The sequence below is a fragment of the Hemicordylus capensis genome, chromosome 1, assembly GCF_027244095.1.
Source record: "Hemicordylus capensis ecotype Gifberg chromosome 1, rHemCap1.1.pri, whole genome shotgun sequence".
In the NCBI taxonomy this organism is placed as follows: Eukaryota; Metazoa; Chordata; class Lepidosauria; order Squamata; family Cordylidae; genus Hemicordylus; species Hemicordylus capensis.
In genome coordinates, this window is record NC_069657.1 from 216936906 (window position 1) to 216951145 (window position 14240).

The 14240-nt window shown below is 44.5% G+C and overlaps 1 protein-coding gene across 14 annotated transcripts in view; it reads right to left on the reverse strand.

Moving 5' to 3' along the window:
- ANKRD44 (ankyrin repeat domain 44) overlaps nucleotides 1–14240 on the reverse strand; it is a 205493-nt gene that overhangs the window by 104155 nt on the left and 87098 nt on the right. For all 14 annotated transcript variants that reach the window (XM_053277457.1, XM_053277467.1, XM_053277448.1 and 11 more), the window contains exon 3: nucleotides 12308–12386. In XM_053277457.1, coding sequence (XP_053133432.1) covers nucleotides 12308–12386 — 79 coding nt within the window. The remainder of the gene's footprint in view (nucleotides 1–12307; nucleotides 12387–14240) is intronic.

The window sequence follows — 14240 nt, forward strand, 5'->3', positions numbered from 1 at the left end:
CCTGCCCACCCAGCACACATGGACACTTCTCCGTGGTGCTTTTCTTCAGGGGCACTGTATGATCAAAGCGTTGTAGACCCCACAACTGCCAACCCGGCTGATGCTGCACCCAAGATCCTGAATGAACATGATGCTGTCTGTTAGGAGGGGGGAATAAATATCTGACGTTGTCTAGAAAGCATGAGGCAAAATCCTTAAGTGAAACTCTCAACAAAAAGTCCCTTTATTGCACAAAAAGAAACACTAAAAGTTTCTCTTTTTTCCCCTTTTTGCAAGAGAAAGGGTATTTTTGTTGAGAGTTGTAGCTAATATGCACATTGCATCACCAACATATCGACTTATCCTTAAGTGAAAGTTAAGGGGGCAAGGCAAAGACTAGTAGGGCCTGTGTTCACAGCATCCAATATGCCAAAGCTTGCTTGACCTGAGGCACCATGCTTGCATATCACTATATGTGTCGTGAGCAGTCCATATGCCATAAAGTTTCTGCCAAATGCTGACCAAGGCTGCAATACTAAACACACTGTAGTAAGAGACCCTCTAGTATGCACACACTACTGTAACTAAGCCATGTACTTGAAAGCATTGCATATTTTTCCACAGTTTACTCCCATTTCATTTCCCTCCTCCTTCATTGATTGCAAACCCCTTGGGGCAGGAAACTGTCTTTCTCCTTCTTTGTAAAACACCATATACGTGGATGGCACAATAACCAAGTCCCATTTAATTCAGGAGGAACGTTCTTCTAAGTGGTTGTGTTTAGGACTGCCAGGAAACACAACAGGTTATTTTAGCTGCAAGCTCCTGGCTGCAGAAGACAAGAGGTCATATTTTGACTTCCTACTGAGCCAGAATTTAGTTATTTCTACTGCGGCACAGGATCATTCATAGATTAGGATTTGTACCTTTGCCATTAAAAAGGTATGTACATGTGAGTACAACACTGTAGCAAAAATATTATTTCCCCATTTTTACTCACAACCCAAGAGAATTTAGAAGGAAGAACATTCAAACCAACATGCAAAGCTGCATTTTATTGAGTCGGATCATTGGTCCATCTAGACCGGAGCTGATGGGCAGCAGCTCTCCACGGTTTCAAGTACACATCTCTCTCAGACTTTGCTCCCCAAGATACTTTTAATTAGAAATATCAACAATTGAACCTGGGATCTTCCGCATCAAAAGCATGTGTTCTACAGACAGGATTTGAAAAATCCCTTCCTCCCGCCATCTTTTCAGTCTAACAAGGCAATGCCAGACCCGCAGACAGCAAAAGCCTACATAAGCCATGCTGACTTCAGTTTCACAGTGCCAGTTTTACACATCTGGCTGCAGGTCTTGTACTTTACTCCTGAATAATTTCTGCTTTAATGGTAACCTGGAGGCCCATTCTGGATATGTCTCAATGCACGGGACATATGCTTTATTCATTAGAGGCTATGTTTATTTGTACTGCCACCAGTTCATGTGCCACGGGTCTAACTAGGAGCATATTTCACAGAATGTCTCTCCTGAGCCTTGTACGAAATTCAATGGGCTGGTTCTTTTCACGGCGCCTAGCCTTGCCGACAATATTGCTATAGGTTGTAAATCTTTCTTGCACTCCTTTACATTAAAAAACAAATGCAAAAGATTTAGCAGATTTAAGCAATCTGCTGTTTACATTAATCATGTTCAACTGATCCACCCTTTATGGAGCATCATCAACAAAATTAAGCAGTGGTTACAAAAAAAGAATGAATGAAAGATCCGACTGCTAGTGTGACAGAGGGGGCTTGCGTTGCATCTAGCAGGTCACTACAGCAAAGAAATTTATGAGTCATAACCTTGTGCAATTCCAAGGGGGTACAAGGAGCAATATGCAGTGTGAATAATTATACTTTAGAGGTTTTTCGAAGAGGAAAACAGCCAAAAAACACAGACCAAAATACAGCATTGATTCCAGCCATGTTTTGCACAAAACCTCATAAAACATGGTTTTGTCATATTTCTTCCTCACAAAAGAGGTGAATTATTAAAGCTGCAGCTCCACAGAGAACTCTACACAAAAAAGTGCTATTGGAACCACGAGGGCAGAGGTGCAAATGCAGAGGTAGAAAGAAACACAATTTTTAGGATTGTGTTTCTAGTAATTTCAAATAATAATGCTCGCTTCTGTCCCTGAGCATCTAAATGTTGAATTTTGAAGAAACAAAAGCATCTTAGATATCTACAGAAACAGGCAAACTGAACCCTGTAGTAAAGAGCTGCACAACTTTGGCCCTCCTGAAGATATTGGACTACACTTTCCATCACACCTAACCATTGGCCACTGTGGCTAGGGATGATGGAAGCTGTAGTCCAAAAAAAGCTGGAGGGTCAAACTTGTGCAGCCCTATGGGTACATATTTCTACTGTAGAATTGCCTCACACACTAAGTAGAGCTAGGCAATTTTTAAATGGTTTGTGTGTGTGTGGGATCCTAATCTTTTCCAAACAAATGACAACGAATGCACATGGGGGAGGGGAGCAATACAGCAGCTTCAGCAACCCCTCTCTCAGTCTCACATCTCCATTAGAACATGTATAGAGCAACACTATGAATACACCTGCATGCCCAGACTGAGGTTCTCACCACCATGTGAACAGGAACATTTCTAATATTTTTGTATGTTAAAAAAGAAAAAAGGACACCAGATGACCTCATGGAAGTTAACTGGGTATGGGTCAGTTTATTTAGGTTTTATTTATTTTATTTATTGTTAAATTTATATACCACCTTTCATTATAAAAATCCCAAGGCGGTTTACAACAAAATTTAAAAACAAGAGTGTAAAAAAGACACAATTAAAATATTGAGCTAAAAATATAAAACATAAAACAAATCTGATTAAAAATTTAAAACACAAGCATAAAAAACAGTACAAAATACAAAGAGCAGGCACAGAGAAAACCATATAAAAGCCTGGGTAAAAAGCCAGGATTTAACATGCTTTCTAAAAGCTGTGATGGAGCCCGCAGAGCGAATAGCCACCGGGAGAGCATTCCAGAGTCTGGGGGCAGCAACAGAGAAGCCCCTGCCCCGCGTGCAGGACAACTGAGCCTCCCTCATTGTCGGCACCCGGAGCAGAGCCCCCACAGCTGACTTCGTCAAGCGGGCAGCAACCCTTGCAAGCAGGTGGTCCCTCAGGGCCCAAATATCCAGGGCCCAAACCGTTAAGGCTTTAAAGGTCAAAACCAGCACCTTGAATTGGACCCGGAAACAAACTTTCTGGGGCCTGTTTCCTCTCAGGCATATGAGCAGCATGAGTGACAGAGGAGCACTCGCAGATTTCCCAACAGCAGCAGCTTCTGTTTTTAGATGCACTTTGGTACTGAATAAATGATGCTACAGCACCTGCTATCCATGTTTCCAACTCACACGTTACCCTGCTCATGCAAACGGTCCACTTGTACCAAAAGAATACACACAGTTTAGAGGTAGCATACCTGTGAGCAGCAGAGACTGAAGAGAAACAAGGGGGAAGGCCACCTGCCTTATGTTCAGCTTTTGAGTTCCCAGAGGAGACATTTGGCTGGCCACCCTTGGAAACAGAATGCTGAATTAGATGGGCCTATTGGTCCAATTCAGCAGGGACACTCTTATTTAGGGGTGTGCAATTCAGATTTTCGGTGATTTGGTTCGGGACCCAAACCGAATAAACCCTGTTCTGTTTTGTGCCCGAATATGGGCCACCCGAATCACCCTTGATTCGGTTCGGATTCAGATTTAATCCGAATCTGAATTGATTCAGGGGGAAAGGGCCCAGGGGCAAAATTTTGGGGTGGGGTGGTAGTGCCCAATGGGTGGAAGCTACCACCCCAATTTCAGGGGGATTGGGCAAAGGGCTGATTTTTGGGGAATTTTTGAGGTTTTAGTGACTTTGGGGCAGTTCGGGGGCATAGCATGGGATCTGGGCAAAAAGAGTGGGGTGGGGTGGTAGTGCCTAATGGGTGCAGGCTACCACCCCAATTTCAGGGGTATTGGGCAAAAGGTTGATTTTTGGGGAATTTCTGAAGTTTTCATGTCTTTGGGGCAGATTGGGGCAGAAATTGGGGCCTGGTGCAGTATAGTGGAGTGGGGTGGGGTGGTAGTGCCTAATGGGTGGAGGCTACCACCCCAATTTAAGGGGGATTGGACAAAGGGCTGATTTTTGGGGAATTTTTGAAGTTTTGGTGTCTTTGGGGCAGTTTGGGGGCAGAAAGTGTATCTTCCCCCAAAGGGTGGGGTGGTAGTGCCTAATGGGTGGAGGCTACCACCCCAATTTCAGGGGGATTGGGCAGAGGGCTGATTTTTTGGGAATTTTTGAAGTTTTGGTGTCTTTGGGGCAGATTGGGGGCAGAAAGTAGATCTGCCCCAAAAGAGTGGGGTGGGCTGGTAGATAGTGTCTAATGGGTGGAGGCTACCACCCGTCCCCAATTTCAGAGTGATTGGGCAGAGGGCTGGATTTTGGTGAATTTCTGAGGTTTTTCTTCATAAGGTGCAGTGTGCTAGATTGATATTCATAGTAAATGAGAGTGTGAAAAAGTGAAAGTGGGGTCATGAGAGTTCTTTAATTGAAAAAAATCTCATTTGCTATCATTGAATGAGAATTCACACCTCAGAAGTTTTTCTGAAGGGATGTTTTCCCTTATTTTCTGAGGTGTGAATTCTTCCTCACAAAAGAGGTGAATTATTAAAGCTGCAGAAGTTTTTCTGAAGGGATGTTTTCCCTTATTTTCTGAGGTGTGAATTCTCATTCAATGATAGCAGATGAGATTTTTTTCAATTAAAGAACTCTCATGACCCCACTTTCACTTTTTCACTCTCTCATTTACTATGAATATCAATCTAGCACACTGCACCTTATGAAGAAAAACCTCAGAAATTCACCAAAATCCAGCCCTCTGCCCAATCACTCTGAAATTGGGGACGGGTGGTAGCCTCCACCCATTAGACACTATCTACCAGCCCACCCCACTCTTTTGGGGCAGATCCACTTTCTGCCCCCAATCTGCCCCAAAGACACCAAAACTTCGAAATTTCCCAAAAATCAGCCCTTTGCCCTATCCCCCTGAAATTGGGGTGGTAGCCTGCACCCATTAGGCACTACCACCCCACCCCAATCTTTTTGCCCAGATCCCATTCTATGCCCCCGAACTGCCCCAAAGTCACTAAAACTTCAAAAAATCCCCCAAAATCGGTCATGAGCCGAATCACCCGAATTTTTCAGCCCCCAAATTCGGGTGATTCGGCTTGGCCCCGAAAAATATCGGGGGACATCGAGGGTGATTCGGTTCGGCCCCGAATCACCCTAAATTGCTCATTTCGGGCACAGATCGATCTGTGCCTGAAATTTTTTGCACATCCCTACTCTTATTTCCTAATTAGGTCTGTAACTCTGAAAGGATGTACACTTGCATCTCTCTCATATCAACATTCACTGAAAACATGTCTGTATTTTGCAATAACTGGAGGGAGGGATATGAGCAGTTTTTCTTTTTAAAAAAAGGTTGTTGGAAAACCAGAAGTGCAGCAACACTACAGCACAAAACCAACACCACTGTATAAAGCACATTTCAAAAGCTTAAAGGGCTATCGATCATTTCAGTAGTCCTTAGAGACAGTCCCATGAGATAGGCCAAAATTATCCCTTTAGTGAAGGTAGGGGATGCCAAGAGAAAAGTGGCTAGAATGAAGAGATGGTTGAACACCTGTATGGTGGGGTGGGGTGGAGGAGCACAAAGAGAAGTGGCATCCAGGAGGCGGAGGCAGAAACCTCTTCACCTGCCCTCTTTTCCACTTCCCCATCTGAGAATAAATCCAGCTAGAAGAAAAATGGCTGGGGAAGGGGAGAAGTGAGGAAATCCAGCTGGTGGAGGAAGGGTCCAAACTCTTTCCCTGCCCACTGCTCCTCTCCTTCAACTCACACTGACCTTTACAGCTCTTTGTATAACAACCTGCAATCAGACAGGATATTTAACCACATTTTTGAATGTTGTGTTTAGGATTCTCCCCTCCTTGCTTTCAACCAAATGAAGTTGCAGAGCCTACAATCTGGGTTAGGACTATAGCACAGGGGAAAGGGAGTGTTAACCCTTTCTCTATGCAGTGTTTTCCCAGTGAAAAGCCCCCAGATCTGCTATTTGCATTAAACAGAAGCTTCAGGGAGATTTTTAAAATAGCAGAGGGAGAAAAGGATGAAACCCCAGAGTCCTGGTCCAGATTATAAAACTGCACAGTTGCATTTGAAAATAAGAGTGTGAAGAATCCCAAGTGCAGGATTCAAAGACATGTTTAAATGTCACATTTAGTTTGTCCCGAAGATAAAATCTGTCAGCATTATATCTAGTTCAGTTCTGGAGAAAGTTGTTATCAGTCCAGAACTTTGTAGTTTAGACTTCTAGTGAGTGAGGTATCTAAAAATCCACTTGCCAGCTCGCCAGTGGCAAGTGCCCCCAGCCCTTTGGCGAGCACGACACCCAGCACCACACAGATATCCTCACCATAGGTCTCATTTCCACTGCCATTTTTGAGAAGGTAAGAAAGAATAGGAATCCTTTCTGAGCAGTGGGAGAGGGATTCCACTGTTTCCCACCATCTCCATATTCCAGTGCAAACTTCCCTCCTAAGCCCTCTGCCAGAAGAGAGGGGGTTGGCATGAACCACAAATAAGGGCTGGCTCATGTGCCAAATGTGAATCCCTGCTCCTAGCCACCACCCAGCATCCAACTCTCCAATGAGAAGCTTTGCTATATCAACCAACACACCCTCTCATGTAGAAAACCAATAATGTGAAGCGGCTGTAAAGTTAAATAGAACTTCTGAACACTTGTCATGTGGGTCAGCGTGGGCACTAAAAGCTCTGCTTCCTCTCTGCGAAGCCATTCATGAACAAACACTGTAGAGTTGGATTAAAGACATGGTTTATTACTACAAATATTGACACTGGCAAATCGTTTAATCCACCTTAAAACTAACACCCCACTTATTTCAATTATTTTGGAGAAGTAAAGCAGAAAGAGCCAGAAACCATTGGGCTGATTTACAACAATAAATGCAGAGACACTAGAGAGAGCAAGTCACAAGGGAATTCATAAGGAAACCAAACTGTGGAAAATCCTTGACAAAGCATGAACCAAACCCAAACTTTCCTCCAAACCTAGCAAACATGCTTTGAAAGTTGGAAACAAGTTTTATTATCCCTGAACACAATACTGTTCCTGTGTAGATGTAACTATTATTAAGCATAGTGCAGATTCAGAGCCTTCACACAAAACCACAGGTTGTGTTTTTTTAAAATCTAAGCTGTATTTAATGAACCTGAATAGTTGCCACGGATCATCACCAAATCTTTATTTTGCCATAATGCAGTTTGTTTGGGTCCCACCCCTTTTCCATATCTCCTATAATCCAATTTTGTCTATTTCTATGTGAGAGCCTTATGAGGATGGAACTACTGAAACAAATCAAAATTAAATCACAATTGCAGGAGATTTTTCAACTCCATGACTTTACTGTGACTTTACTTTGGGAGGGTAATTGTGTTTTCACATATCGGCCAGAGGTACCCAAAAGTCTGCAATATTTCAGAGAGCACACACAATTCGGGTTTTCCCCTCCATAATGGAACCTAGCCTGATTTATTTCTGGGGTAAAAAAAACATCCACAAAATTTTTGTGACCGAGTATCTGTTATACCTCAGACTAGCAGTAAACACATGAAAAAGTCTGCTGTCTGAAAAGCCTCCTGGTTCACGCGAGACCATGATGAATCAACTTCAAACCTTGGGTTCAATACAAACCAACCACTTATACAAAATAAACCATAGTTCTGCCTAATGGCTGAACGTTCCCATTATTGTCTGAAGCTCTAAACCATGGTTAGGAATTGACTGTAAAGAAGACCTGCTTGCCTTCAGCAGTTGACTGAGTCTTCGGAGTATTCACTGGGCCTAATCCTCACCTGATCTGCCCACTCAGCTGCTCTTCCACTGCCCTTACACACTTACTAGCACCAACTACATGCTGCAATAACATGCAGAAGACAGCACAGACTTTGTCATGAAGGCTTACATTCTAGTCTCATGTAAACTGATGCAACATGTCAGAGGTTTTCCCAGCCTAGAGTAACTTTATCTCCAACGTTCTGAATCCATTTTTGTGAACAAAAAAATAACATGCAACAAGGATTCAATGCAAAGACAGTCCACAGCTGGCTCACGGTCGATTCACACAATCACTGATGATCTGACTGGTTACTCTTTTCCTGTGTGTCCTGGATTTCAGTTTACTCATGGGGAAAAGGTCACATGACTACTATTCCTAGCAGGATCATAGCTGGGAGGGCCATCCTCCAGATGTGGGTGCAGCATTGGCTCACCCAACTCCAATCTCCATGGTGCAGCCCTCAAATGATCCTTTTCCTGAAAACAAATTACAAATCAAGCCACTGATAAAGAAGTGGCAGCCAATCACATACCTTTGGCCAGCTCTTGAAAAAACCTGCAGCTTAACTATTAAATATGCACAAGCAGCATGCTCTCTGATATTTCCATTGCTCCTCCCAAGATAAAGAAATTACATTTAGGGGCCAGGATGCAGGGGAACAGGCAAACAAATTTACCAACTAGTAATTGTTTCTCAAATGTCTGCTCTGATTTGCCTGTGCAGTTACAGGTTTCACTGGGTCATTATAAGCAATTATTTCCCATCTGTTTCCAAACTATTGCAATCTGTTTCTAAACTCATCTATTTCCAAACTATTACAATGTTCATTCATGTGGTAGGGTTGTCCATGTGGCTTACTGTTTTCTTATTAGATTATTGCAGTAATTAAATCATGTTTATACTTTAAGTGTGTGTTTTGACATTCAAGTTTAGTTTTCTGTTTATAATTTTATAGGAACATAGGCAGCTGCCATATACTGAGTCACACCATTGGTCTATCTAGCTCAGTATTGTCTTCACAGACTGGCAGTGGCTTCTCCAAGGTTGCAGGCAGGAATCTCTCTCAGCCCTATCTTGGAGATGCTGTCAGGTAGGGGACTTTGAACCTAGATGCCCTTCCCAGAGTGGCTCCATCTCATAAGGGGAAGATCTTCCAGTACTCACACTTCTAGTCTCCCATTCATATGCAACCAGGGCAGACCCTGCTTAGCTAAGGGTACAAGTCATGCTTGCTATCACAAGACCAGCTCTCCTCTCCACATGGGATTCAGAGGAACCTTTATTCAAGCTGGAAATAGGAACTTATTTTGGTCGTGAAGAATAACCAATGACCACATATAAATTTGTAGAATGTATTTAAAGCAAAAACTTTTAACCAACTCAACACATTCTGGGGGGCTCCACCAATTCCATCATTACTATACTCAATTTCTAAAGCGTTCAAATATCCTTACAGCTTCACACCTTTCCAGTCGAGTTATTATGCAGCTAGGTCCAACACGAAGTAGCAACAGCTGGAAAATTGTATAAAGCTGAAGGAAAGTCTGTTGCCATTAAACTTTTTAAATAACTCAGTTTTAACTGGATAAAGTGTGTGTGTGTGTGTGTGTGTGTGTGTGTGGTGTGTTTAAATCCACATTAATAAACAAGAAATGCTGCACATGGCCAAAACCACTCTACAGTTTAAACACGTTTGACTCTAAGAGTGTATGTGTAATACCACTACTAACTGGCAAAAGGCTTCACCACATGTCCTTGATTTCTGTGCAAAGGCTTTGACAAGGAAGAAAACTAATATATCTAGCATCTCTGCTGGAGGAAACATTCTGGTTTGGCCTTAGTATGTCTATGTTATGCCACATATCTGATCTACAAAGATCTGCATTAGCACAAGTTCTGCTAGCTTCAGTACCTCCAAGAATTAGATGCTGGCAACCAGATTTTCAAATCTCTGCAAGCAATTCCGTGTTAACACATGGGGCTGCTTTCTCTCACATGAATGTGCCTGCCACATGAGAACATCGAGAAAGGCTCTCTTGTAAATGCCTCCTTCTTTAGAATTTTGCATGGTAGCCACACAAGATCAGGTCTTCTCAGTGGTGGCCCCGGCTCACAAAACTCCCTTTCCTGCGTTATCTGGCTGGCCAACTCCCTAGTGATGCTTTGGCATCTGATAAAAAGCCGTCTATTCAAGCAGGCACTCCCACATCTCATTTGACTGTTTCCCTTTTTATTTTGTCAAGTGGTATTTCATTTTGGTTATGATACATTGCTGATTTTACATTGCTTGAAAGATCAACACATCTGCATCAAGGAAAACCTCCCATACAAGGCAGCCTTGCTCCCTGCATCAGTTTTGCTGGCATATGAGTGCAATACTTCATTAAGGTAAGAACAGAAAATCTGCCTTACTGGGCTGACCACAGGTCCACCTAGCCTAGCACTCTGTTTCCAACAGTGGATAGCCTCTGGGAAGTTCACAAGCAAGGCAAGAAGGCAATGGCCAACCACTGATTTATGTCAGTTAGTACTCAAAGGTATCCTGCCTCAGAATAGTTGCATACCATTGGTAGACCCATCTTCCATACATTTATTTAATCCATTTTTTAAAACTCGGTGTTGGGCAATAGCAGGGATCTGGGGGCAGATGGCGGGAGGGGGAGGGGCTGAATCAGCTCAGTGGATGGTCATGTAGAAAAGCAGATGGAGATCTAGTATAGCTCAGCAAAGGAGCTGTAAGAAACATTAGGCCAGCAAATTGTGATTAAAATTAGGATGGGAATTACTGCCTCAAAGCACAGTCTATTAATGAAACTAACCCCCCACCCAGGGGGTTAAAGATGGTAGCTGGGGATGATGGGAGTTGTAATTCTGCAACAACTGGGGTACCTCAGGTTGGGAACCCCTGCTCTACAGGATTCAGACCAGTCACTCAGGAGCAGGCCTGGCTGGCTTATTCTCCCCCACAGGGAAGCCTCCCTCTCCCTCTGAAGAGGCTGGTGATCTGGGCATGAAGTTGCCAGGCACTCTCCCCAGTCTCTCTCTCGGCCCCTTCTGCACAGCCCTCTGTGCTTGCAGGGCCTGCCTGCTTCACTATCCCTCCAGACCTCTCTGCATGTCCCAACTGTTTCCGAGTCCAGTTGTAGTTGCCGCTGCCCCCGCCAAGAACAGTCCTTTCATGAAGCCTCAGGCACAAGAGCAAGAAGAGGCACAGAGGCCATATCAAGAGGCCACCCTCCTGCCATCATGGGCACTACCTCACAGGTTTCCCTGCTGTGCAGGTTTCTCATCCCACTGGAGCATGCTGTTAATCTCCCCCTCCTCACCTCATTGGGTCATGCCTCTTCCTGTCCCTCTTCCCCTCCCCAATATGAGCTAGGAATACCCCCCGCCGCGTGCCATTGCCTGGAGGACACGTAACACAATCCGCCACAATGCTGCTACTGCTGCCTCAACACCGTGGCCTGAGAACGCTGAGCACCTGCCCACGGAAGGGGGGGGAGGGGAGACATACTGTCCTTTGCCTCAGGCAGTAAAAGTCCTCAGCCCACCACTGGGCCCAGGTGGCAGCATTCCCAGGCTCTCCCAGTCACAGCTGAGCTGCCCAGTCAACACAGGAGTGGGCTATGGCACTAATGCCGACAACTCCACTCCACACACCGCCAAGATTGTATGGGTTGAGTGCTGGGGGAGGAAAAATTATATTCATAAAAGTCATACCTGGAGGGAGCACATCTGGAAAACTCTCACAAGAAGAAAGTAACAAACCTGTGCCTGAACACTTTTACGGGCCTCTGAACAGGTTCGAGAACCGGGTGGTTCGAAGTTCGAAGGTGTGTGTGTGGGGGGGTCGCACTTTAAGAGTGGGGGAAGGTGCACTTACCGCTCCCTCCGCTTTTCCCCCGCCGGCGCCCTGTATTTCCCAAGTCCTACAGGGTTGAAGCATACTTCCCTGCCGTCCCGTTTGCTCTTCAGACAGAAGTAGCCGGAGGTAGCTGGTGTGCTTGTGCCCAGTGGGCATGCGTGCACACACGTCATGGAATTTGGGAACTACTGGGCGCCGGTGAGGGAAAAGCAGAGGGAGGAATAAGGGCACCCTCTCCTGCCCTTAAAGTGTGACCCCCCCACACGGCCACCGAGCCACCTGGCGTGGTTCCGTGCACATCCCTATTGAATACAAGCATACATGCACACATGTTCACTATCCATCTATTAGCTTAAAGTGCAGTGAAAGGTATCAGTTTGGTTGGTTATCCCTGTTAGCATGTGCAGGATTACAACTGCTGACATTGCCCATTTATGGCAGGCTCAGCCATTTTATTTTCATCATTGGCCAACAATGCTATAGGCACTACATACCTGACAAGATGAGGAGCTCAATGATCTCTGCATCCCCCAGGAAAGCAGCAACATGAAGGGGGGTACGCTTCTCCGTATCCTAAAGACAGAAGCAAAAATAAATAAATAGGCAAAAATGGTAAAACATCTAATCACAGAAGTGACAACATATTGCTTTGAGGCAGCCATTGTGGGTCACAGGCTTCAGGGACAGGAGCTAGGTCAGGCCTAGTTTGTTTCCGGTAAGGGTGAGAAGCTGTGATGGTAGACAAATGCACCAGTGCTAGGCATCCCCTTGCTCCGTTCATGACCCTTCGCAGTGGCGGAAATGGAAAGTGTCACAGACAGAGGGACACAAAATAGAACTTAGAACTGGTGTGACTGTCAGTGCCCTAAGCAGCCAGGGCCTTGAAAAGCCAATGCTTTCCCCCACCTCCTTCCCTCCACAACGGGTTGATCGATAAAATAACGAATGAATGAATAGCTTTATTATGATCAATGATCAGTTATATATACAAACAGATGACTACTACATTCAGACAAGAAGTAAATCATAGAGAACACACCAACATAGAAGCCTCATATAACAACATCTCAAAAGACGGGCTGGAGATTAGCTGTTGATGGATCTTAACAGCTGCTGCACAAAATTTGGCAACCTTGTAGGTGATAGAAGGTTTCTTATCTGCAAGGAGGAGTGTGGCGTAAAATTCAGCAGTTCGGCAGGGAAAGTGTGATAGCAAGGGAGAAATAAGACTGCACTGGCTATCATTATAAAAAGGACAAAGGAGCAGCACATGGTGGACAGATTCGACCTCACCTGAGCTGCAGGGGCATAACCGACTGGCCAGAGGGGTTCTCATAAACCTTCCACATAAAACCACTGATGGTAAAGCATCATATCTTGCTCTGAGGAAAACCCTGTGATGATTTGGTAAAGAGAGAGACAATAGATAGATAGCAGGTTCCTGGTTAAAAATCACCAAGGGGCCCTCTTATGGTCTCCGGGATGGAGCTTAAATTGTTCTGATGTTCAATGTCCAAGACCCTCTGTTTGAGGATCTCCTTGGCTTGACTATAATCTAATTACAGATGTTCATCAGAGAGGCTGAGTGATGACAATTCACCCATCAGTTCTCGTGTCCAGGTGGATTGAAACCTATTGGCCAACATAAGAGGGATCAATCCCAGAGGGAATAAATGTATCCTAAGCCAATAATTGAGGATTAAAATCCATGCTTTTGTTTCCACCCTCTGGAGGCCCATTGCCAATCTCAATGCTGCGCTGGAGATACATCGAGGGGCCCTGAATACTGCTCTAATAAACTTGGATTGGATTATCTCCAGCAGCCTATAGTTAGGGTAGGGGCCCAGTTGTGCACCATACAAAAGTCGGGCCAATGATTTAGCAACAAATAACTTTAACACTGCAGGGATAACCTCTCCACCTTTGGAGCGAAAGAATCTTAATGTTGCTGATGCACTTCTTTGTGCCTGTTGGGCAACATAGTCCACACGGGCCTTCCATGGCCCAGTGGCATGAAAAACCACACCCAGATATTTAAAACTATTGACCTACTCTATACGATGGCCTTCTATATGCCAGTTAAATCTTTTAGGCCTCTTGGCAAAGACCATCACTTTGGATTTCTGAAAGTTAATTACCAAGTGGTTGTCCTTGCAATAAGTGGCCAAGAGCCTAAGGGCTCTCCTAAGGCCCACAGGAGTTCATGAGATGATAGCAGCGTCATCTGCATACAGCAGGATTGGGATAGCTGCACACACAATAGCTGGGGAATGTAGCACTGGATCAGAGAGATTATTAGCTAGGGTATTTATGTAAAGATTCAACAGGGAGGGTGCAAAAATGGACCCTTGTTTTAACTCCTTTGCTAGTGAAATGTGAAAGTGAGCCTTGAGGGTTACATCTCACTTTCACACTGGTGTTATCGTA